This window comes from Salvia splendens, chromosome 11 (assembly GCF_004379255.2).
Source record: "Salvia splendens isolate huo1 chromosome 11, SspV2, whole genome shotgun sequence".
NCBI lineage: Eukaryota > Viridiplantae > Streptophyta > Magnoliopsida > Lamiales > Lamiaceae > Salvia > Salvia splendens.
Window position 1 is genome coordinate 1,821,461 of NC_056042.1, and position 25,559 is coordinate 1,847,019.

The following is a 25,559-nucleotide window of genomic DNA, read 5'->3' on the forward strand; positions in this document are numbered from 1 at the left end:
TTTAATTTTAATTAAAATAATTTATTGATATTTAAAAATCTGAATTTTAAATTTAATTTTATAAAATTAAATCTGATATTTAGAAAATGAAACGAAATGAAGGATGACAAAGAGAAGAATAAGATAATTTTGAAATAATATCTGATTTAGTATATGATTGAATCATTGAAATAATATCATATAGAAAAAGTTAAAATAATGAAAATACGAAATTGTCCAGTATCCCAAAAGGATTTTGCAAAAGGACTGATTTTGAAATAAACCCTTTGTTAAGGGATTATTGGAGATATTTTTAAAGTCCATGGACTATTGGCAATATAAACCATAATTCATGGACCATTTTGTAGTTCACTCTATTTAAATTGTTAAAGTAGAGAGAGTAAAGTATGAGAGAAAGAACGATGGAGCAGTAACGAGAGAATAAGGTAGGTAGAGAATAAACCAAGAGATGGAATTTTTTTGCTAAAAAAAGGTAAATAGCTCACTTCAAGTTAGGGCTGGCAATTTTCGACACGACACGATAATCTGACACGAATCCGCACGAAATTATTGGGTTTGGGTCAAGTCTTATTGGATCTGTGTCCTTATCGGGTTGACCCATTAAGAACCCGATAATTTCGGGTTGGGTTCGGGTCGGATGCGGGTCGGATACGGGTAGCCCATTAAGAAATAATATTATTATTTTTATTATTATTTAAAAATATATATATATTACTTTAAATTTTTAATTTCTTATAAATTAGGTTTAAATAGTATAAAACGAATTTTAATTGTGTAAATTAGGTTAAAAATTAAGGTTTAATCGTGTAATATCAGGTTCGGGTTGTTATCGTGTCGTGTCAACCCATATTATATCGTGTCGATAACGGGTTCATGTTGGATGCGGGTCGTGTTCGGATTTGAAGGTAGCAGGTCGGGTTCGTGTTCGGATTTACAGTTTCCTTAACAGGTCGGGTTCATGTTAGACCTTATTGGGTTGGGTCATTATCAGGTTGACCCGATAACGACCCAATCCGTACGATTTGCCAGCCCTACTTAAAGTGGGACATCTAAAAAAGGAATATGACTCATTTATATTGTAATAGAGGCAGTGTAATTTAGCACTTGTTTGTAATGTTGCAATACACTCTAGAATTGGCTGTACTTTTCTTGATGTGTTTGCTATTAGTTTAGTATGGTCACTGTTGAATTTGTTATACTAAGAAATGCAGATGGAATGAAATGATTGGTTACAAGATTGAAAGAGAACAAAAATTTGATTGTGGAAAGTATAAATGCAATGGTGAATTTGTTATACTAAGGAATGCATAGTAAGATGGAATGAAATGATTGGTTACAAGATTGAAAGAGAACAAAAATTTGATTGTGGAAAGTATAAATGCAATATTTGAGGGCGAAATCATACACTGTATGTGTGAAAGTGGAAAATCATCAAAGTGAATTGATGTACTACTAATAGAACGAAATGAAGAATAAGAAAAAAATCATTATATATGATCATTCAATGAATTGATGTACTACTAATAGAATGAAATGAAGAATAAAAAAAAAATCATTATATATGATCATTCAAAACAGAACAATCTATGTAATTATGATCAAGATTCAAGAGACATCCATTCCATCTCAAGATGTATTTCTCCACATTCTACTTTTTGCAACTTCAAAGATACTGACTGCTTCACCTTCCCATCAACAATATTCACCGTGCTGTCTTCCAACAGCCCGTTGTCGTGCGACTTCAGCCATTTCCCGATCTGCATGTTCTCAAACTTCTCAGCATCCACGAACGCAGTTGCAGCAGTTATCATCGGTTGAATGTCTATCTCGACCTCCCCCATCACATCATCCGTAGAGAACGTGTCGTAGTCATAAACTTCCTGTGGTTTCACACACGAAAGGATCGTTACAACACGCGATGGTCTCAGGATCAGATCATGCAAGACGTGAAATGAGGATTACCAGCTTGATAGGGCCGTAGTTCTGTGGAACGGAGAGCATGAGTTCCTCGTTCCACACGGGATTCAAGTTGCTCTCCACCACAGCTGTTTGAACTCTCTGCGAACGAGAAATTCACCACCATAGAAACGGAGGAATTGCAGTGAATGAACGCATTTAATTGATTAGGCAGGTTATGATCGACTGACCTGCTTTCCAAGTTTCAAAACGACGTACGGGTCACTAGATAGCACATCTCGAACAGCTAGATCCGTGCCGTTTAGTACTTTAACCTTCAACACTCCAATAAACTCCACCATGCCTTCCTGCATCCAAATTGGCAGTTATTATGTTATATCAGCACAAATCCTATCAAGTTTTCGGGACTGTGAGCTTCGTATGAGACATACTGACAGCTGTGATGAAGCTGAACTTCGAAAGCTATCTGACATCGACATACTAGCTTGCAAAGAGTGCTTCGAAGTAGTTGACAGAATACGCAGGCTAGGTTTCATGAATTGCTGAAGCTCGTATTTTGACCTAAAAGGTGCAAAATGAGAAGACGAAGAGAAAAATCCAATAAACAAACAACTAGCTGAGAGTGAGCAATAAAAATTTGTCGATTCTAAACATGACGCTACCTGATAAACTGAGAGCGCTCGTCAGGGCCAGCATCGGGCCTAGGCTTCGATACCCCTTCAGGAATATAAGCCTCGTAAGTGGAATTTGCGGATGCGTTTCCACCAACCTCGACCACAGAATCCACTTGATCATCGGACCATTCATCTAACGTAACAGACAGAACCTGCAGAATAGAGCATAAACGTAGGCACATTATTTCATATTAGGAAAAGCACGCCATGGAGCAGAAAATGGAAACCATAAGTCACCTTCGAAATATGTGTGCCGAGGCTTCTATGGACACCAGAGCACTTTAAGCATATAAAGACTCCTATATTTGACGAACTGAAATGAAAAAACAATCTTATACAAACCACAAACTAGTGAGCTCGGACATCTTTTCGATCCACAAATATGTACTTAGTACTACCTCAGAAGAGCTACCAAAGTTCATGTTTATTGATCGATACGAATCAAATATTACTATGAAAGCACAAATACAGCTAAAACAAAAAGAACGAACTGCAATGCCAAGTTCTCATTAAAACTATTGTCACCATTTCTGTTCCCTGTTTACATTATATTGGCAAAAGATAAAGCAATCAAAACAAAGACGAGATTAGGGACTCACGCCCATTTTGGATCCGGAGCACCACAATCCGCACATACGCGATTATCAGGTCGAGCCAAAAGATCCTTCAATGCACTATTACCTGAACACAATTTCAGAAAGCAGCATCAAGATGGAGAAATACACAAACAGTCCATGACAAAACAACAAAAAATCGAGATCAATGTAATTAAACAGTAGTTAAATCGAGAAAGATGTCCATACGAAGGCGGTCAATAACATCTTTTTCTATTAGCACAGATGATTGTCAATCACAAAAATTGAATCTTACTAAAAACTGCAACATAGGTACATAACACCATATAATTGAATGATTTCCTTTAAAAATTGCAAAAATTAAAATGCATATATTGAAAACCTGAGGTGGTTTGTCTCCCAATGGATGGATAACTGTTCATGATTTCCTATCACAAAACCTGCAATCATAAGCCCCCATTTATAAACCCTTCAAATCTCACAAAGAAAATAGGGAAAAAGAGGTAATCACAAATCAATCTCAAATAGCACTTTATTTCCACAAGTAAACTCAAATTATGATATTTTCCCAATTAAGTAGATCAACGCCGGAGTGTAATAAATGAATAAAGATTTCCCAATTCCTCTTCCAAAAACAAAATCCCAAATTCATAAATACAGATTCTATCCATAAACTCAGAAAAGAACAATAAAAAACTGATCTTGAAAATCAAATTCTTCTGTTCTTAATCTTAAACCTCAATCAAATTCACCAGAAAATTGGAAATCTACTTAGCTTAATTCGACAGAAACTGTACTTTTACACAGCTGAAAAAAGGGAAAGATCTGGAAATGATGGTGAAAAAGGAGCTTTTGATTACCTTTTGTTGAATGTAAGAATTGAAGGTAGAACTAAATCTTGGAGAGAGAATTGAGAGAAACCATAGGCGTTTCATTTGATTTGTAATCAACGAAAAAACAACTGTTTCTTCGAAGATCATTATATGCCCACTTTCTTAATTAATGTAGGTGATATGATTGCTTTTCGTTAATTTTCCGAATAAATTTCAACAGTCGCATTTTTATTATATTTTAGTTCTTTTTTTTAACTTATTTGTTTAATATAGTAACTTGAAATTGAAATTCAATTTCGTGGAATTGTTTTCTTTTTACTTTATATGTAAAGGGTGATTCCTTTCTAAGTGAGTATGATTATAGGAATGTACTGAGTTTTTGAAATGTTGCTATAAATTTTGATGCAGAAAATGTTGGATATGGTATTGATGTGAACACATACACACGTAACACGTTCATTAATCGTGCACACAATATCTCAATCGTTCATTAACTTAATTTTGGTAAAATAAATTGACCCTGGTTTTCGGCACGTGTTCTGGAAAAATGATGTAAATAGTTAAAATTGAAAGAAAATAAAATAAGGAATAGACTAATATAGATACAATTGTCTTTTATATTTTTTATCCACTTTAACTATTTATTATTATTATCTAAAAATAACGATAAAAAATTATCAATCACATCAATTGAGACGGAGGAAGTACTATACTGAACATAAGTTTTTCATCTTAGTGAGAAAAACTGGTGGAAAACAAAAGGAATATAGATCTATCTAGAATAGACTATCCTTACCTTACTCTATTAAAATCATAAATATTGCTAAAATTTGTTGAGAAAGAACATGTGACGTCACTATTATAACTTAGAAGATTTGAAATTAGAATATAAATTCAAGCGTTTTTAACAGTTGATTTAGAATTAACCAATTGTAAATCCGAACTTCAAATTGTTTGGTTAAATATGGGTAGCCGCATAATTACCTTTCTTATGTCACCACAGAGATAAAAATGGTAAAATCCGCTAATTACAGCGTGGCAGTCAAAAGCGAATTCCGTGGTAAAAATGGAAATTCAACTGCTTCATGTTTTCTCTCTCATCGGAAGCAGACAAGAGTTTTCATCTGCTTCAACTGCAGAGATCTACAGCCATATATCGCGGTAAAGAGAGAGAGAAAGGAGAGAATTATTGGACGTGTGGCAACCCAACCTCCGTGAAATCGAGCTTCACTCACTCAGGTAAAAAAAATCATAATCTCAAACCCTAAACATCACTTCTCCAATTCAATCGAATCTAAAATTTCAATTTTCTGTTTGATTTTTCCCTATTTGATTATATTGATTGGGGGAGGGGGAGAAGAGAACTTTCTCCATTTATCATCCGTTTCAATTTTGTAACGTTACTGGAATTGGAGGGGGTGGAATTTAGTTGGATTTAATTCTGGTTTTTTTTCTCAATTTTAGTGGAATTTAAGCCGATTCAATGTGATTGAAATCCTGACGGAGCTGATTATTGATTGGAAATTCGAGAAGATTGCCTGTATGTTTGTTTGTGCTGAGCTTTCGTTGTGTTCATCTTATTTTTATGAGTTTTAGCTGTTAATTTCCTACTTAGACGCCTAATTGTGATTAATTGGATTCTGGTTTCTGCATTCAGGCATTCAGCATTATGACATCCTCCGTTCACAGCCTTTCAGGTGAATTTCTCTGAAGAAATTGCTTGCTTTGCTAGTCCTTTTTGTTCGTTTTTCGTGTTTTAATCCAAGCATAGAGGACTAGATTTTGTTGAGATTAAGCTTATTTAGGGATGTGGTATATGTTTGTATAGAAATCGCCATACATCGATTAGTGATTTCTCAGCAGCTTTGCTGCAATTTTCATGTCTTTTAATGCTGAACGTTTTCGAAGCAGGATTGAACTCAATGTTGCCATTGCTATCACACTTTTACTTCTCGGTGTTCCTCTGTTTTGATGTTCGAAATATAGATTACCTCACTAGTTTTTGTGATATGAATAATTGTCAGAGAATAGTGAGTCTGATGGACAACAAAAGCACACAGAGCCTTACCTACAACCGTCGTCTCCAGCAAAAGGGATGTGTCCCACTGGTATTGCATCACTGGGAATGCACTATGCATCACCTCCTGCTCAAGTTGGAGTAGGAAATGTAATGGTATTACACATGGTGTTAGTTGTGTTTTTATGTGTTTGAGCCATCCACCTCGTATATTGCTGAACTTAAAAGCTGAAGATATCGTCATTTTAGTCTGAATTGTGGCATCATCTGTTTTTTCGTTAGTGGCTCTGCTGCATCACTAGTGTTATTACAGGACAATGCTTTTCATGTTTCCCTCGTATCATCCTCGTGTGGAATATAACCGTTTAATCACCTTGGAATCTTCCTTAGATGTCATTTTAGGTTGTCTTGATGGCTGATGATTGATGAATACGGATTCAGTATATAATTCGGATTTCCTAATACTTGCAGGCCCAAGCAGCTTACCCGTATCCCGACCCGTATCCCAAGCAGCTTACCCAGCCTTACCTAGCGCAACCTTATCCTGCTCAGCCTATGGTACTTTACTCGTTATGCTCGTCTCCTCGTCCTAATAGAAGTTTCTCGGACTGCTCTAAATCTCAACTCAATTCAGCTGCATCTGCAATTGATGGGAATCCAGCAAGCTGGTGTACCATTGCCATCAGAAGCAGTTGAGGAGCCTGTCTTTGTAAATGCAAAACAATATCACGGCATCTTGCGTCGTCGCCAATCCTGAGCAAAGGCCGAGTCAGAAAATAAACTTTCCAAGCTTCGAAAGGTATTAATGAGATGCATCATCATTGCACTCACATGAGGCATTGTTCATAACTGATGAATCCGTGCAGCCGTATTTGCATGAATCGTGACACTTGCATGCGTTGAGGCGAGCTCGGGGAAACGGGGGTCGTTTCCAGAAAAAGAACGACAGCCAGAAGAAGAAGGACGTGGAATCGAGCGAGAGGTATCACGACAACATCAACCTCAACAGCGAAAAGGATGCCCCTTGAAGATGGAAGTTAGACGGATCGAAACAAAAGTAGCTCGGTCGAAACTGTCTCGTGTGAGTTTCGCAGATTCATTAAGATGGTTCATAGTCATTAGTCTCGTTTGTGTACATTCAGTCATAGGTTTTTGTAGGAAGCATTTCAGCAGAGTGTGAATTTCAGGTTGATGTTTTCTATCCTTTATTTAAGGTAGGAACCTAAATCCAATCCACACACAAATGCATCTTCATCAACACAATGTATATTCTCTTCGTCACACCAATTAAAATCTCTCAAATATACGAATTAGTTTCCAAGATTTCATTTTTTCAATTCTTTTTTCTCCATCAAATCATAATCTCCCTAATCCCAATCAATAAAGAAAACGAGCCACATTGCATTCAAGTGAATGGAATAAGCTAAACCACAAGAAAAGCAAATGTGTGTGTGCGTGTGTGTGAGAGAGAGAGGTGCGTGTGTGTTCTTTCAAACTCACTTCATCCGCAATTAAAAGTAGTTAACAATGGAGCGGGTGATTTTTTGAGGCCCAAATGTGATACGAATCCGATGCAAATTGCTAATCAAATGCTTCATCCGTCTACAATTAAAAATCTCATTTTGTTATTTCAACTTTTATTTCAACTTTTCAAGCGTTTACAACAAAATAGTCACATTCTATCTTTTATAAGTGAAGCGCTTCACGTTGTACTTACAATATACACTATAAATTGTTATAAGAGTGAAACGTGAGTCCCACTTTTATCCTAGTAATTTTGTATTGGATTATGTGTGGAAGTGTACCGTTTCTCTCATACAATTAATCAAATGCTTCATCCGTCCACAACTAAAAATCTCATTTTGTTATTTCAAGCGTTTACAACAAAATAGTCACATTCTATCTTTTATAAGTGAAGCGCTTCACGTTGTACTTACTCATTACACTATAAATTGTTATAAGAGTGAAACGTGAGTCTCACTTTTATCCTAGTAATTTTGTATTGGATTACGGGTGGAAGTGTACCGTTTCTCTCATACAATTAATAAAATGTGATATTTTATCGTGGACAACTGAATTAACATAATGAAATTTTAATCGAAGATGGAGGGAGCATCTCTAGCTATTTGCATCGGATTCGTGTCATATTTGGGCCTCAACGAATCACGGGCTCCGCTGCCATTAGATTCCTATTTGGGCTAGAAATATTTCCTAAAATGGGCTTAGCTGAAGCCCAATAATGTTATGAATCAAACCTATTTCAATATATACCTATTCATAAAATAATTCTATTTTTTTTCCTATTTATTGAAAGAAACTAGTGAAGTAACGTGTCAACTGCTAATTATGCGTCATAAGTTTTTGGATGAGAATTATTATATTTTATGATCAATTTTGATTTTGAGTTGTTGACCAAAGGGTGAAAGATAATGATAGTGTGCTGCATGTCTTATTCGAACAAACATGATATACAAATTATCTCCCAATCAAACCAAATTCAAAGGGTATAGATAGGCTACCTCTTTCAAATTTTTCAACACAACCACAATTACTCCACTTTTGTTTTTTATTATAATAATATGTTATCTATAAATTTTCTTCTCTTGAATCATTTCTAGTTTGCCTAAATTTCCCATGTTGTAGTTCTTGGATTTTGTCTCATTTAAACATGCAATCTTGTCCTATTCATTCCAATAATAATAAAATACAATCTATTTGATCCTACGTGTGATTGTTATACTTGACCTCAAATTTTGTTGTTGGAATAATTTCATTGTATTGCTATTTATGCGGTATATATTGACATTAGAGGTCCCAAGTCCCAACCCATATGTTTGAATTATTTTCTTGGTTGTATATGTATTATACTTAAGTAAATAATTGACTTTTTAAATTAATTAAGTACATACTCCTTATTGATTTGGCTCTTCTTTCTCCTTAAAAGAAACAATTATCATGACAGCATATTTAGAGGATGATGCTAGGGGAGCTTCAGCACCCCCACCCAATTTTCTCTTTACAAATAAATCTTACATTCCATTTTTATATAACTCAATATTGTTTTTCTATGTCCATCCAATCCCTATGTCAAAAAAACAAAGATAGTACAATGAAAATCTAGGTTCCCTACCACTCGACATGTCGTATAGGATTAAACTTTTTATGCGCTAAAAGATGTCTAATGTAAATAGTATGATTTGCGATCGAGTATGATTATAGATAAATAGTTCTATGTATAAACATTATCAAAAAAAATTATAAAACAGTGAATCATAAAAAGCAAACAATATATCTAAAATAAGTATATAAACAAGAAAATGAAAGCAAATGGACATCCCTGCGTTATCTATCAACTCTAACAACTAGAAAAAAGTGATCTTACAACGGTTTCAACCAAAACATAAAGCTTCGAACAAAAATCACAAAACAAATGGCACAACACCCATCAGCCAAACAAACTAAAATAAATTGTTCTCATAATTGAACAAAATAGGAAAGATTTTCTCCCCACCCAACCCTCCAAAATTTTAAAAAGGAGAATTTTGAAAAATAAAAAGAAATTTAGTCCTATAAAATAAAGTTTGGCACTAGAATGTTGGATGGATTGGTAACTTGAAGAGTCACTCTCAACCATAATATTGGGCTACTTTTTGTTCCATTTATTAGAAGGTTGACAAATAAAATTCATAATCTTTGGTATCACTCATACTGATGGCAAAGTATTATACCATGATTTTCTGCTATTATTATTTTTATTATCCTAAAGTTTTTCTCTTTTTCTTTTCTTTTCTCCTCTCTCTAGCAGCAGCATCCCTCTTTGCTCTTCTCCTTTACAACTTCTATTATTTCAAAAACATGGACCCCACTCTCTCTCCTCTGTCCTTTCCATGAAATCTAATCTGTATTACATTGTGTGTGTGTGAGAGAGAGAGAGAGATGTAAAAGGGAAGCAAAGTCATGGAAATTTTAAGAAAGATGGAGAAAGGTGAGACAGAGAGAGAGAGAAACGCACAAAACAAACACGCTTTTGGTGCATGAGAAAAAGGAGAGCACAAGCTACTAGCACTTTTGGCTTTAATTTTGCAAGATCACGCAAGGGGATTGGGATGTGGGAACATCAACAAGTGGGCTGGGCCCATATGTGGGCCTTTCTGCCCTACACAGCTAATATATTACTTCTTCTTTAAATTATTTATTAAATATAGTTTTATTATTAGTTTATACCATAAATTATTAATTTCTGATTAAGAATATTTTATAAAGTACTAATATTATTTTATTTTTTTCTATTATCTGTATATATGATACTACTATTTTAATATTACAAATTATATAAAGTATAATCAAAACTTGATTATAGTTAGTTTTCTCTGCGATTTCAAATATATGAATAAAATAATAATCATATTTAATTATTTTATAATTTATCAAATTAATTATATCAATAACAAAAATAAACTAAATATATAAAATAAAACATATCATTCAAATAATTGTATAAAATAAATAAGGTGTGAAGTCTTTCGGCAATTTATAATACTTTACTGGTCATAACGATAATATGTGCAGAGAAATGGATATTAATTGTTCAATGTTCATGACATAATTTGTAAGTTTATCAAATGGATATTAATTGTTCAATGTTCATGACATAATTTATAAGTTTATCAAACATAATCATGCACGAAGTATTTGTTTTATTTTCTGGAATAAATGTGCAATTATTATATGATTATGTGACAAAAAAAATGTAATTTGTCAAGGGTATACATAATGCGGCTTAGAGACAATTATTGATATAGCTCTTTGTTATTTGTCAAATTTGAAACTTGAAAAATACTATAATTACTGGATATTACTTTATGATACCATGATTCAACAAAAATCAAATCAAATTAAAATCATAATTTTATAACATCAAACGTGAAAATCATAATTAGTTTTTTTATTTGATGTGATACCTTTATTTGATTAAATATATAATGCATACACATTGTAAGAGCAAAGATTTGAGTGTTCACGTTAATAATGAACTTTGCTATATATGGGGACAAGAATATACAAATTGCATTCTCAATTTTCATATTTTTAGTTTTACTTTAACTTTTTAAAATGGATCGACTGCATTCCATTTCTTTGGATGCTTTTGAAAATGTGAAGCACTTTATTCAAAATGTCAACCTAGTGAAAAATGTAAATGTCAATTGCTTTTTCTTACCTTTTAGGATTCTTTTGAGTGAAGGCACAATGTAAATCTATATGTAGTGGAAACATTTTCAAGTATTACAAATATGTATGGTGGTTGGCTTTCGACTTTCACTATGAAAACTAAAATAGCCAAACAATTAATCTCTGTGATTATTTTGTTGTTTGATTTCAAAATTCAATTGCTCCCTCCCCATCCCAATATTACTTATCAAATAGAGTGAAATTATAGGTTTGTTTGCCAAAGTAATGATTTTAACTCATTTATAAATACACTCCTATTTAATTGTTTGATTAATGCTTTAGTAGACATATTAGGAATTTATCATTGTAAAATTTTAATTTTACTTATTTGTTGTGAAAATTTGAATCAGCCTATATATAGTCAGGATGAAGGGTGTAATGATCACTGCTTTTATTAAGGTGTTAATCAAGCTTTCTAATTTAATCATACATGGTAAAAAGGGGTGTCATCTTCAAGCCTTCTAAATCACATCATTTCACACGAATTTAAGATTTTATGTGGCTCATTGTTTAGGTTTATCTATAAATGATCATATTATTATTTAAATAGTAACGTGTGCTACGATTTTAAATTACAAATTAACGTTACCTATAAGTTTATTTGACTGTTGATGACTTTGATTTTATTATTTTTAGTAATTAACTATATATGTTGATCATTCTACTGATTAAAAAGTACTGTAAAAGTTTTGAGATAAATAAGTACTGTATTAAAATTTTATAATAATAAGGTATATATATATATATATATATATATAGGGTAGTGATCAAGATATAACTAATCTTAAGTGTATAACTAGAGAACAAATCTCAGCCACACATCTTAATGGAACAAATATTTTTTATATTAATTATATAAAATAGACTAAGGGTATTTTTGTAAATTACATTATGAAATTACAATATGAAATTACGCTGCCGTCGTTGATCGTGATGAGCTCCTTGATCTCCTCGATGCTGCTGTAGCAATCCTGCGGATTATCGTTGAAGCAGGCGTAATTCGAAGAGGAAGTGGAGGTGCCGGCGTCGTTGAAGAAGAGGTTTTGGTGGTGATCGTCAATTCCTTGGAAGGAGAAGCTCTGGTGGCTGATATGGCTGCCATCGGAGGAGCTGCAGCTGCCTTGATCAAGCGCCAGCACATTATTGGGGTTGGTGTAGGCATCACACAGTGGGGGTGTTTGTGCATGGATTCTCCGATATCTTAATACAGTAATTAGGTCTTGATCACTTTCTAGTGTTGGAGCTGCTATAGTCATATCATATCGCTTTTCGTTTGATCTTGAAAGACGAAGTTTATTTCATTTTCGATCTTCTATTTCTTCTCACAATGTGAAAAAAGTACTCTCTTTTCCATTACAACTTTAGAATTACAGAAATATTGTTTAAATTCGTCGAGAATTCAATTAAATTTTACTTTTGTCATTGTAAATCGAAAACAACATGGATTAAAAATTACTTCACTCTTGTTCACAAAACACATCACTCTTATTCTGATTTTACTTCACTCTTGTTCACAAAACACATCACTCTTATTCTGATTTTACTTCACTCTTGTTCACAAAACACTTCACTCTTGTTCAGAAAACACTTCACTCTTGTTCACAAAACACATCACTCTTATTCTGATTTTACTTCACTCTTGTTCACAAAACACATCACTCTTATTCTGATTTTACTTCACTCTTGTTCACAAAACACATCACTCTTATTCTGATTTTACTTCACTCTTGTGCACAAAACACTTCACTCTTGTTCAGAAAACACTTCACTCTTGTTCACAAAACACATCACTCTTATTCTGATTTTACTTCACTCTTATTCACAAAACACATCACTCTTATTCTGATTTTACTTCACTCTTGTTCACAAAACACATCACTCTTGTTCACAAAACACTTCACTCTTGTTCAGAAAACACTTCACTCTTGTTTACAAAACACATCACTCTTATTCTGATTTTACTTCACTCTTGTTCACAAAACACATCACTCTTATTCTGATTTTACTTCACTCTTGTTCACAAAACACATCACTCTTACTCTGATTTTACTTCACTCTTGTTCACAAAAGACATCACTCTTATTTTGATTTTACTGTTCACAAAAGAGTGAAGTAAAATCACATCCACAAGTAACCTTCCTTATTCATTCTGCAAATTACTTGCTTTTTACAGAGAGGAGGAGCAACCAAAGATTTGAGCCTCAAAACATTATACAAGCAATATAAGCACTGCCAAACTTCACATTTTATCAATTCATCAACACAACTTAGCCACGTATGAGATATTCCCCTTCTTTCTGAAGCATTTACAGTACAGTACAACATCCTCGGTGGCCTTCTTCCTGATGGCGGCGGCGGAGAGGTCCTGGTGGCAGTACTCGGGGACGCAGTCGGGGACGTTGAGGCGGGCGGTGGGGCCGCGGAGGAGGAGATGGCGGTGTCGTATGCGCGGGCGGTGGCGACGTGGGAGGAGTAGGAGCCCGGCCAGATTCTGGAGCGCTTGTTGGGCTCCCTGATCTCCGCCACCCATTTCCCCCACTTGCGCATCTGAATCCCGCGGTATGGCTTCTTCTCCGCCGCCTGCTTCCGCTTGCTCAGATTCTCGGAGCTCAACGAAGAATTCGTTCTCAAACGAATTGAATTTGTGAATTTGCCAATGACATTATTTTAGCTGCAATGACAATTATACCCCCGCCTTGTTATTGTGGAGTAAATTTGTGATTTAGGGAATTAATTTCTCCTTAAATTAGAAAATTACATGTATTAATACTAGCCCTTGATTTTCTTGATCTTGTGGCTATGATTTGTTCTCTAGTTATATGGTTAAGAGGTGTTTGCCATAGATCATGACCCTATATATATATATATATATATATATATATTGAACTATAATTCATGAAATCGTGCCTTTTCCCTAATCTTGATTATTATTTTAAGTTGAATAACAATCGAAATGTCGAAGCTAACAACGTAGCCTTAATGGTATAATCATTGCTAGTAACAAGTGATTAATTAAAAATAACCTCGAAATGATGCTATTTTGTCATATTATAATCAATAATAATAATAATAAAATACTTCTCCCTCAAATGTTTCTAAAATAGTTTTATCCGGCTAACATTTAATATGACAAAGCTATTTTTCATTAAATAACAAATAAAAAAAATCTGTTTCGAATATGCAGGGCCGACCTAGTGACATGCATGGGTTTATTTTATTTACTACTAATATGATTAGAATAACAATTGGCTCCAACTTTTATGATTCTTTTTTATACAAGTAATCACCAATAACTTTTTCAAATTTTTAAAAACATTTGCCATCCAACTCTTGTTAAAAGCTTCATGGCCCTCGTCTTCATCATGAACAAATTGTCAATGTGTAGCCATGCAAAATAAATTAGTTCAAATTACATAGGTATAACAAGGTACTTATATAATTTTATACTACTAACATAATCTTAATTATATCGAGTATACTTGAATCTAGCACACTCGTGAATAATAACTACAAGTCATATTCCAATTTTGTAGGGGCAATATGTCATGAATCTTACAGGAGGAATCAACCGATGAGAATACTTGCAATTAGGAGAATTTAATTAAGGTAATTAATTTCAAAGTTTATAGAATATTTAGTGATTTATGGGTCCCGGCTAGAGTTAGTGCATGAAAACGTTATAATGATATCATGTTTATGAAAGCATGCTTGGACACCAATGGGTATTTCCTTGTTTATTAGATTGTGTCATCATATAAAAATGGCAAAATACATTTTTAGGTCCTTATACTTTAGTCAAAATGTTCATTAGGTCCCTGTACAATTTTTTCATTTTAATAAATCCTTATACTTTTCACAATATTTTTATCAGGTCCTCGTACAATTTTTCGTTTTAGTAGGTCCTTATACTTTTATCATAACTTTCATTAGGTCCTTGTACAATCTTTTATTTTAGGGACTTTTTTACATTTATCTTGGATAATAACCTAAATTTAATTAAACTTAAAAAACTTTTCATATTCCATTATTTAACTTAGCATAGTCTATAAAGATAATATCATCTTGTTATCCAATAATCTCAATAAGTTGTAGAGAATAATAAAAAGGTTAACCTTGATGATTGAAGATTAAAATTGAAGTTTTTTTAGAATAACTATCCAAAATTTCAATTGATTATTTATATTTATATTGAAAGATACGTTTCCCTGAATATTTATAATCATAAGATAAGTTAAATAATAAAATTAAAAGCTTCAATAAATTTAATTGAATATAAATTATTATCTAAGATAAAATTAAACGAATATCTTAAAATAAAAAAATTGTATAAGGACCTAATAAAAGTTATAATCAAAGTATAAGGACCTACTAAAACGAAAAAATTGTACGAGGATGTGATGAAATTTATGAGAAAGGTATAACTATAAGGACCTATTAAAACGAAAAAATTGTACGAGGACCCAATGAAAATTTTGATTAAAGTATAAGGATCTAAGAATGTGTTTTACCTATAATATATTGTCACACCGGTTTAGTATAAGATGTAGTACAAAAAAGTTCATCAAAATCTATGTTTTAATAGCATATTTGTAGTTTATTGATTGTTGCAACTTCAAACGTGTTATTGAATATGTATATGGATTTGGATATTGATCCATTTTACAATGATGCTAGTTTCGAACAAATTTATGTGAAACATGTTTTATTTGACCTTTGCATGATTTTTGTTTAGTACAAGTAGTACAACAGGATAAATTAAAATTTAATAATTACTTAAAACATATGGCATATAACTTGTTTAATTCGCTTTCGACATTATTTAAATAAGTATGTTCTTTTATATAATTATTAGAAAACTTGATATTGATATATACCAATACCTAAGAACGAGTAAAATTACATCACATTAGCTTTAGGCAGAAGATCATGCGTGTTTGGGAAGCGGTTAGAAGTGCTCCAAACCAACTTTTGATAAAAAAAAAATATGACATATTTTCTCTTTACCAACGTCATAAAGCCTAAAGTCTAAGCATAATATCCTAGAACGAGCAGAATTACATCACGTTAGCTTTAGGCCAAAGATCATGCATTTTTTTTGGAAGCAGTTAGAATTGCTCCAAAGCAACTTTTGATAAAAAAAAATATAACGTTTTTTTCTCATTATCACCGTCATAAAGCTTAAAGTTTAAGCATAAAGTTCGAGTTAAGCTCGATATTTAATTAGGGAAAAAGTGAAAACAAGACCGATAGCCTCTATATGATCCGATAATCCAATTTCTATATCGGCTTGCTCATCGTCACAACAAATAAAAGCAATAACACTCATTTCATTGTTAATTTATTTAACACGCGGGTGAAATCAATAATTAAAATCATTCAATCGTCAAATACAAATACAACAACTGATTAAAATTAATTTGTACTAGAGATTAGCCATATATTCCCTATGTTCATGAAATATTGTCCAAGATTGACTCGACACGAGATTTAAGAAATGTGAAGAAAAACGAGTTGAAAAAATTAGTGGAATGAGAGTCTCATATTTATATACTACTAGTTTTATAATAGAATGTGATTGTAAAGACTTAGTGGAAAGTGAGGATCATTTACCATAAATAGAAAGAAAAAAAAGGTGGACAACTTATCACCGATGAACGAAAATAGCAAAATTGGACAACATTTCACAAACAAAGTGAGTATTAAATAAGGCTGTTATCCTTTGAGAATAATTTTGGTAATGACGTAAGACCAAAATTTATAAATCAATATTAATTTCACATCCTATTGTTATAAAGTAAAATATTATTTATCTATAATATTCACCACACTCAATCTTATTAATAATTCAAATCCAAATTCAAATTGAACACTAACTAATGCGTCATCCATCTGAAAAATAGACGTAGTATTTTCTTTCTCATATACTCCATTTTTCATTTTGAACACATGTATTTTTTTTGGGAACAGATGAAGTATACAATATCAAAATTATTAAAGAATACATTCCCTAAATTAATTAAATAAATTATTAAATATCTCACTCCCCCTTGCCTAATGAGGGACTTCATCCTCCCCATACATGATGAACCATACCACATCCATCATCCATCACATGTCCCATATTCATCATCACCATACAAAATGAAGAAGGTTTAGAGAGAGAGAGACTGTACATTTTTTTTTTCAATTAATAATTTCCCTAACAGAAGAAGCTACAGGCTTAACAGCTAGAAGCTCTATTTGTCTAAAATTGGCCTGCCAGTCTGCTTCCAATAAAGGCATCCCTTCTGCCTTCCATTTACTCTCTTCAATCTTTTCACTGTTTTGTGTTTCTTTAATACTCCTCAGTCCCGCATTACTTGCACTTATTTCCTTTCTGGGCGTAATTGTTGACTTTGTCTATCACTCATTCCTTAATTTCTGTGTCCAAAAGGAAATGTGCGAGTAGTGTGGGACGGAGGGAGTACTTCCATCTTTGCACACATTTTCTCATTTCCCAATTTCAATACCAACTCCGAAATACCAAATCATTGTATCCACATCACTTTGCTTAATTGCATTCAACGTGTTTGATGAAATTACTCAACCAGCTTTTCAATTGCAATTGCAATTACAATTGCAATTGCAATTCAATTTTGGTTTTGGTTTTGGTTTTTGTTTTCCCTCAGTTTCTTTTTCCTGTGGGTTGGTGCAAGGACTTTATCTACCCTCTCTCTTATCTCACTGTATATAGTACTCTCTCTCTCTCCACATTTCGCTTTCTATGAATTTCTCGAGATTGGGGTCTTGAGATAAAAACCAAGGGGACCTCTGTTCCAATAAACAACACCACCTCAACACCAGTCCTTCTCCTGCTCTCCTCTCCTTATATCTCTCTATCCTTTGGGCGAGGAAAGGGAAAGATTGTAACACACTCTCTACTACACAAAAGAGGAGAAGAAGAAGAAGAAAGCAAGCCACAAACTTGATTGATGAGTGGGAGAGTAGGCTCTCTGTGTGAAGAGAGCCTGCCTGTTCATGCAGCCATCTAAACCGCCATTTCTCCTCTTCCAACGAGCAAAGATTCAGTCTTTCTTGTTGAATGGCGCTTTCTATGCACAGGGATAGTAACAGCAGCGGCAGCGGCAGCAGCAAGCAGCAGCAGCAAATGGATGCAAGCAAGTATGTGAGGTACACGCCGGAGCAGGTTGATGCGCTGGAGAGGGTCTATGCTGAGTGCCCCAAGCCTAGCTCTTTGAGGAGGCAGCAGCTCATTAGGGAATGCCCCATTCTCTCCAACATTGAGCCTAAACAAATCAAAGTCTGGTTTCAGAACCGCAGGTACACATGTGTTTCTCAAGGCTGTTGGGACATGAGTTTGGAGTTTTTTTTAAAGGATTGGGGAAGTTTTTGAGTGATTTTAGTTGTTGTTTGTTTATCCTCTTCAAGTTATTGTTTGTACAGTTCTTTTTTTTATTTTTCTAAAAAAAAAAGATTCTTCCTTTTTTCCACTCTCCAGCACTGCTTGCTGAACAAATCGACAGTGTTGTTAGTTATTTTTGCATCTCGTGTTTGCTCTTCTGTTCTAAATTTTTCATAGAACGGGGTTGGGAATTCGTTGCTGTTCCAGCCCTTATTTTTTGCTCAATTGTTTTCAAAAAATGAAGGTTTTTAATTTAATGGAACTAAACTAAATAACTTAGTATTCTGTACATGGTTAATTGGAAAAGGTTGGGGGCTCATTCTAATCTCTTCACTAATTGAATTTGGAGGTGAAATTGTTGTGCCATTTGTTGAGATCTCAGTCAATATGTTTCAGATGGGTATTTATCATTTTGACAGTCATGCTATTAGTTGCTTAATTCACTCTGCATACAATTAATGCCCAGCAGATCTTTATCCGGGGTTGAACATTACTAAGTTTTCCAGTTGGTGGTCATCATTAAGAAGTTTACTTTTAAGATTTTTGCTTTTATTTTTTTTCTACAACTTTTCAACATTAACTGTTTTAGGTTTTCGAGGGAACTTATTCTGAAATTCTCTAACTAGTATTGTGAGACTGTAAATGTTCGTTCTTACTTATATAAATTTTCAGTAGATGGAGTACCCAGAGTTGTTTTTTATTAGTCCCGTCTGACTGTTTTGTCGATTATTTATGATACATTTATGAATAAACTCTACCAATCAGATTATATGTCCTTTTGCTCTTTGCATTCATTAGCCTCTCTCTTATTCCTGTTTGCAATCAAAATTTAGTTGCATTACACAATGAACAACTGCTTTGTTTTATGTTTAATAGATGCCGGGAGAAACAGAGGAAAGAATCATCTCGTCTCCAGACTGTTAATAGGAAGCTGACTGCCATGAACAAGCTGCTGATGGAAGAGAATGACCGCCTTCAGAAGCAGGTCTCGCATCTGGTTTATGAAAATGGTTACATGCGTCAGCAGCTGCACACTGTAAGTTTGTAATTTATTTTGTTTGTTCATGCTACATTGTTATAATTTGATCTAACCAGTTGGCTTTCAGTACTTAAAACTAATGCTACTTGTGTTCTCACAGGTTAGCTCGACCACCGATACTAGCTGTGACTCGGTGGTTATGAGTGGTCAGCAACAACAGCAAAACCCAACTCCTCAGCATCCTCAAAGGGATGCTAATAGCCCAGCTGGGTAAATTGCCTTACTGCTGCCTAAGTCATTCGAGTGTTTTAGCTTGCATGTGTTGGTGGTCCAGTAAGTTTGAATTGATGTGGCTTCTTAATCATTTTGTTTAATTTGTTTTGTGATAGTCTTCTCGCAATTGCTGAGGAGACCCTGGCAGAGTTCCTTGGTAAGGCTACTGGAACTGCTGTCGACTGGGTACAGTTGATTGGGATGAAGGTAAAGATTCCTATTTCTTAGTTTTGTCTTCTATATGTTCTCAGCTCTAGATGGTAACATCAACATGTCTTCTATATATGATGTGCACAGCCTGGTCCGGATTCTATTGGCATTGTCGCTGTTTCTCGCAATTGTAGTGGGGTAGCAGCACGAGCCTGTGGCCTCGTGAGTCTTGAACCCACGAAGGTAGTAATCAAACTTTCCTCACCTTGTCCATCATCTGTGGCATGTTTTTACCCCATTTGAAATTCAACTTTGACTAACTTTCCTTTGCAGGTTGCCGAAATTCTCAAAGATCGTCTCTCTTGGTTCCGTGACTGTCGTTGCCTTGATGTAGCAAGTGCAATTCCCACAGGAAATGGAGGGACTATAGAGCTTGTATATATGCAGGTACAATTGCTGTGATGGAAGTCTGTATGTTGTTCTTCTAGGCCTTAGGCAATTTATGTATCTTACAACTCCAAAAATGTTTAAAAGCCCACTTTGTTGTATAGGTATATGCACCAACAACGTTGGCATCTGCTCGTGACTTTTGGACGCTAAGATATATCACTAGCTTGGAAGATGGCAGTCTAGTGGTAAATGATCCTAGTACTCAACTATTTTCCGTAATTTTATACGTATTAAATTCATTTTACTGAACATCAAAGGAACACGAGTATCATGACAATTGACAGCATTGCCTTTTATGTTGCAGATTTGTGAGAGGTCATTAACATCTTCTACTGGTGGTCCAGCTGGGCCTCCTGCTACTTGCTTTGCCAGAGCTGAAATGCTACCTAGTGGGTACCTGATCCGACCTTGTGAGGGTGGTGGATCAATTATCCACATTGTTGATCACATTGACTTTGATGTAAGAACTTACCAAAAAATGTTTAGGGGTCTTTCATTCAGCTTTTCCAATGCCCTTCAACTAGTTATATGTTTGCTGGTCATCATTCAACTGATGTCACATATCGTGTGTCTTATTTTGTAATAGGCTGGCAGTGTTCCCGAAGTTTTGAGGCCTCTTTACGAATCATCCAAAATCCTAGCGCAGAAGATGACTATGGCTGTGAGTGTTACCTGGCTTGCATCTTTGTGTCTTTACATGTCTTCAATTATGTCTCAAATTAATCATTTTGTATGTTTAGGCTTTGCGTCACATAAGACAAATAGCTCAAGAAATGAATGGGGAGGTCCAGTACTCAGGTGGCCGCCAACCTGCTGTTCTCAGGGCCTTAAGTCAAAGGTTGTGCAGGTGAGTAATGACTTCCATTAGTATCTTATATTTACCTTAAAAATTATAACAATACTTATAAAATGATTACCTTACTCATGCATTTCCACAATCTTTAGGGGATTCAATGATGCTGTCAATGGATTTGTTGATGATGGTTGGTCGATAATGAGCAGCGATGGGGTGGAAGATGTAACCATTGCTGTTAACATGTCCCCGAACAAATTTCTTGGTTCTCAGTATAACAATTTGTCAATGCTCCCAACATTTGGGGGAGTCCTCTGTGCACGAGCATCTATGCTTCTCCAGGTTAGGTTTTTGTAAATCTTTTTCTTGACAAAGAAATGATGTAAATGTCATCAGCTTTTTCTTTCCATTGTCTTCACGCCCTTTAATCTATGTTATGTAGCTTATTATTTTACTCCTGATTGATAGTTTCGAAATTCAGTAGCATCTCTAAATTATATATTCATTGCAGAATGTGCCCCCTGCATTGCTTGTTCGCTTCCTGAGGGAGCATCGTTCGGAGTGGGCTGATTATGGCGTTGATGTTTACTCAGCTGCTTCTCTTAAAGCTAGTCCTTATGCAGTTCCTTGTTCTAAGCCGGGTGGATTTCCTAGTAGTCAAGTCATTTTACCTCTGGCACAGACAGTGGAACACGAAGAGGTACCCTTTATAAACACATTGATTCACGCGCCGGTCTATTTTATCTCTTAATGGCAAATTTTAGAATAATAGGTTTCAAATTGTAGTTTCTGGAAGTGGTTCGTTTGGAGGGTCATGCATTCTCCCCAGAAGACATAGCTTTGTCAAGAGATATGTACCTGTTACAGGTCTGGCAATCGGAAAACAGATTCGTAGATTTGATTTCCTTCATTATGTTCTCATATCGTGAACGAATCCTTATGTCCATGCAGTTATGCAGTGGGATTGATGAGACAACAACTGGGGCTTGCGCTCAGCTTGTTTTCGCACCGATAGATGAATCATTTGGTGATGATGCACCTTTGCTGCCATCTGGTTTCCGTGTCATTCCATTGGAACCTAAATCAGTTGGGTGCTACTCCTTATTGCCTAGCTTCTCTCTGTCAATTACGTCTTGAAATTCTGCAAACTAGCTATACGTATTTATTATTCTGTTATGATACAGGATGGTCCTGCAGCAACTCGAACACTGGACTTGGCTTCAGCCCTCGAGGTAGGACATGGTGGAGCTCGTGCGGGTGGTGAAGCTGATACGAGCAATCAGAACCTTAGGTCCGTTCTAACCATTGCGTTCCAGTTCACTTTTGAAAATCACTACCAAGAGAGCGTTGCTGCCATGGCCCGTCAGTATGTACGAAGCATTGTTGCCTCAGTTCAAAGAGTTGCTATGGCCATAGCCCCGTCTCAACTCAGCTCACATATGGTACCAAAGCCTTTTCCTGGCTCACCAGAGGCTGTGACATTAGCACAATGGATATGCAGGAGCTATAGGTGTATATTTTACTAGATCCATGAGGAACGAGCTTTTTTTTTGTTTAAACTTGCTACGTGTGGTATTAATATTATAGACTTTGTCGTTGATATTCTTCCCGACTTATTTCACAGTGTGCACACTGGGGCGGAACTCCTTCAGGCAGACTCGCCAGCAGGCGATGCCGTTCTTAAACAACTTTGGCACCACAGCGATGCGATAATGTGCTGCTCTGTTAAGATGAATGTTAGTCATTCTTCTTTGTTCATCTTTGAAAACTATTGCATTTCTCTACTTTGTTCATAAACACGGGCTACCTATTGCAGGCATCTGCAGTTTTCACATTCGCAAACCAGGCAGGGCTCGACATGCTGGAGACGACCCTGGTCGCCCTCCAGGACATAATGCTGGAGAAGATTCTAGACGAAGCAGGCCGTAAGATTCTCCTCTCGGAGTTCTCCAAGATCATGCAGCAGGTACAGCCTTCACTCACCGACTAGCTTCTCCCTTGTGACGTAAAAGCTGAGCTTTACTCATCATTCGTCGTTCTTGTTTAGGGTTTTGCCTATCTGCCAGCCGGAGTTTGCGTCTCGAGCATGGGAAGGCCTGTCTCGTATGAGCAAGCCGTCGCGTGGAAGGTCCTCAACGACGACGACGCCAACCACTGCCTTGCTTTCATGTTCATGAACTGGTCTTTTGTGTAAAGAAATAGAGTAAAAACACCTCCTAAGATATGACATCAGCTGCTTCAGTTATTTGTACCTCTTTGATTTTGCCAGAACTTATGCATATGACATAATGTTTGAGAGGGATTATGAACTTATGAGATGCCTACTATTTTGTTATATGGAAAGCAAGCTACTTTTTAATCCTCTTTTTAAATCTTTTTATTACCAAATATTGCAGCTAAAACATGCTCGAATCCAATAATAGGAGTAGTTGTATTTGGTTGGGCATGAATGAAAATATTTTTGGTTATTAACTAGCATTTGTTTGTAAATCTATTGGTAGAATTCAAACTTTGTGACTCTTGATAAGATTACTACAAATTTGAGGATCGAAAGTGATCCTTGTCTCAATCATACTATATCTCTTCCATTAGATTTGGCGTTTGGATCCTTTCTAATTTTTTTAGAAGTAAGTAAAACTATTTCTTTTTAACTTATTTCATTATAAAAATAAGTTAAAACTCATATTTCTTCCTCATTATAATTAAGAGTTACTATTACATAGGAGACCATCTAATAATAATAATTATTATAATAATAATAATAAATTTGAAGGAATCGATGTGACGGGAAATCTGCAAGAATGATATCGGTGGGTGCTAATAGAAATAAGTGATGATTTGGTTGGGTGGAAATTGAAATGTGTGATGTTGAAATTCAAAAATATAGAAAGCAAAAGGTGGTGGAAAAAAGGAATAAGGAGTGAAGGTCAAATGCATGGATTGGCTCCACAATGTCTCGTGAAGTCATCTCTGCACCTTCACTGTGTGTGAACCACCAACAGAATAATAGTACTATCTCTTAACATCGGTCCCCATTTGGACTCTTTTTTCCAAGAGTAACAATAAATAACCAAATTTTGTATACTATTAGTAATTTGATGTATTAATTATATATTTAAAATAATAAATATAATTAGTGGACAAGTTAAAAAGATTTGATTAGTCTTCAACCTCATTTTTAATTTTTTTAATATTTGAATTACTTCTATATTATTTTTCAAATTTGAATTAAAGTATACATTAATTATATTTAGGGTTCTGAAAAAATAAAAAAATTATACAAATAGCTATAATATAAGATCACAATATTATGCACGTTCCATGTATTATATATGCTCCAATATATTTAAATTAAATGCATAAATGAACTATTTTTTTCTCAAACAAATTAGTTTTTGGTCATGCAAAATTTGGTCACATAGATTTATTGTTTTTGTAAGGGATAAATACCTAAAAAGCCCATAAGTTTTGTCTGATTTGTTAATTAACAGATCTGCACTCCCACGTCCATCAACGTCTTTTCAAACCATCAATCTCTCTTAATTCCACCCTTTAACCTTAATTCGTCCTTGTTTAATTTAATCCAACTAGTCTCATCCCTCCAAATAATAATGTATTTTAACAATAAATATAGTCCTACTAATGGATCATAAAAATACTTATAACCAAGTATTGAAGTTTAAGATAAGTATAGCGTGTCTCACCTGAAACAATAAAAAAAACTTTATCAAAAATTGAAGTGAACTTATTTGTGGACGGCGCAAAATGAAACTATTATTTGAGGACAAAGTCACAAAGGAAGTATTGCTTATTCGCTTTGATGATTTATGAAATGTTATTGTGTGTGCTAAAGTACAAACAATTTTTTTCATAGGTACACGCTAAATCAATAAATTCAGATATGGATATACCGAAAATTTTGTCATTAGAAAATTAAGGGGAAAATGTCAAATATATGATATAATTGATCATTTTAAAAATTTTAATAATTTTAAAATTGAATTTGATGAATTTTTTCTGGTAATTTGCTAAAATATATTTAAATTTTTTAAGTTGTTAGACTAAGGAGATCCATCGGGTAACCTAGTGATGATTCACTGGCCTGATTTGTAGGCGTTTTAAAGGGTTGAACAACTTATCCAAAGATTTAAGTCTGCTCTATATTCAAAGACCATACTGATTTGTAAGCATCTCGAAGGGTGGATTAATGATTTAAGACTTCTTCCATACCCAAAGCCATAGATAGATTTAATGATAATTTAATTAA

The 25,559-nt window shown here is 34.5% G+C and overlaps 2 protein-coding genes and 1 pseudogene across 2 annotated transcripts; 2 read left to right on the forward strand and 1 right to left on the reverse strand.

Annotated features, from left to right (window-relative positions):
- Positions 1-1,466: 1,466 nt before the first annotated feature.
- Positions 1,467-4,178, reverse strand: LOC121755563 (probable ADP-ribosylation factor GTPase-activating protein AGD13). Its single transcript, XM_042150878.1, has 9 exons — positions 4,027-4,178; positions 3,549-3,606; positions 3,191-3,272; positions 2,829-2,904; positions 2,580-2,743; positions 2,349-2,478; positions 2,148-2,264; positions 1,963-2,058; positions 1,467-1,880 (listed from the first exon to the last, which is right to left on the reverse strand). The coding sequence occupies exons 2-9, from the start codon at positions 3,586-3,588 to the stop codon at positions 1,599-1,601; spliced, it is 987 nt and encodes a 328-aa protein (XP_042006812.1). The 5' UTR covers positions 3,589-3,606; positions 4,027-4,178; the 3' UTR covers positions 1,467-1,598.
- A 914-nt stretch (positions 4,179-5,092) lies between these two features.
- On the forward strand, positions 5,093-7,339 carry LOC121755564 (annotated as a pseudogene).
- A 10,660-nt stretch (positions 7,340-17,999) lies between these two features.
- On the forward strand, positions 18,000-23,651 carry LOC121755999 (homeobox-leucine zipper protein ATHB-14-like). The gene is made up of 18 exons (XM_042151453.1): positions 18,000-18,565; positions 19,524-19,683; positions 19,787-19,896; positions 20,016-20,106; positions 20,197-20,292; positions 20,383-20,496; positions 20,601-20,684; positions 20,804-20,959; positions 21,086-21,160; positions 21,240-21,346; positions 21,445-21,634; positions 21,804-21,992; positions 22,079-22,159; positions 22,244-22,378; positions 22,477-22,802; positions 22,917-23,028; positions 23,109-23,258; positions 23,340-23,651. The coding sequence occupies exons 1-18, from the start codon at positions 18,327-18,329 to the stop codon at positions 23,484-23,486; spliced, it is 2,562 nt and encodes an 853-aa protein (XP_042007387.1). The 5' UTR covers positions 18,000-18,326; the 3' UTR covers positions 23,487-23,651.
- Positions 23,652-25,559: the final 1,908 nt, after the last annotated feature.

Coding starts and splice junctions, on each gene's coding strand:
- LOC121755999 (XM_042151453.1), top strand. CDS start 18,327: ATGGCGCTTTCTATGCACAGGGATAGTAACAGCAGCGGCAGCGGCAGC. Junction 18,566..19,523: donor GTCTGGTTTCAGAACCGCAG/GTACACATGTGT, acceptor TATGTTTAATAG/ATGCCGGGAGAAACAGAGGA. Junction 21,635..21,803: donor GAGCATCTATGCTTCTCCAG/GTTAGGTTTTTG, acceptor TATTCATTGCAG/AATGTGCCCCCTGCATTGCT.
- LOC121755563 (XM_042150878.1), bottom strand. CDS start 3,588: ATGAACAGTTATCCATCCATTGGGAGACAAACCACCTCAG. Junction 3,273..3,548: donor TGGGAGACAAACCACCTCAG/GTTTTCAATATA, acceptor AATTGTGTTCAG/GTAATAGTGCATTGAAGGAT. Junction 2,905..3,190: donor GCTCCGGATCCAAAATGGGC/GTGAGTCCCTAA, acceptor TTTTCATTTCAG/TTCGTCAAATATAGGAGTCT.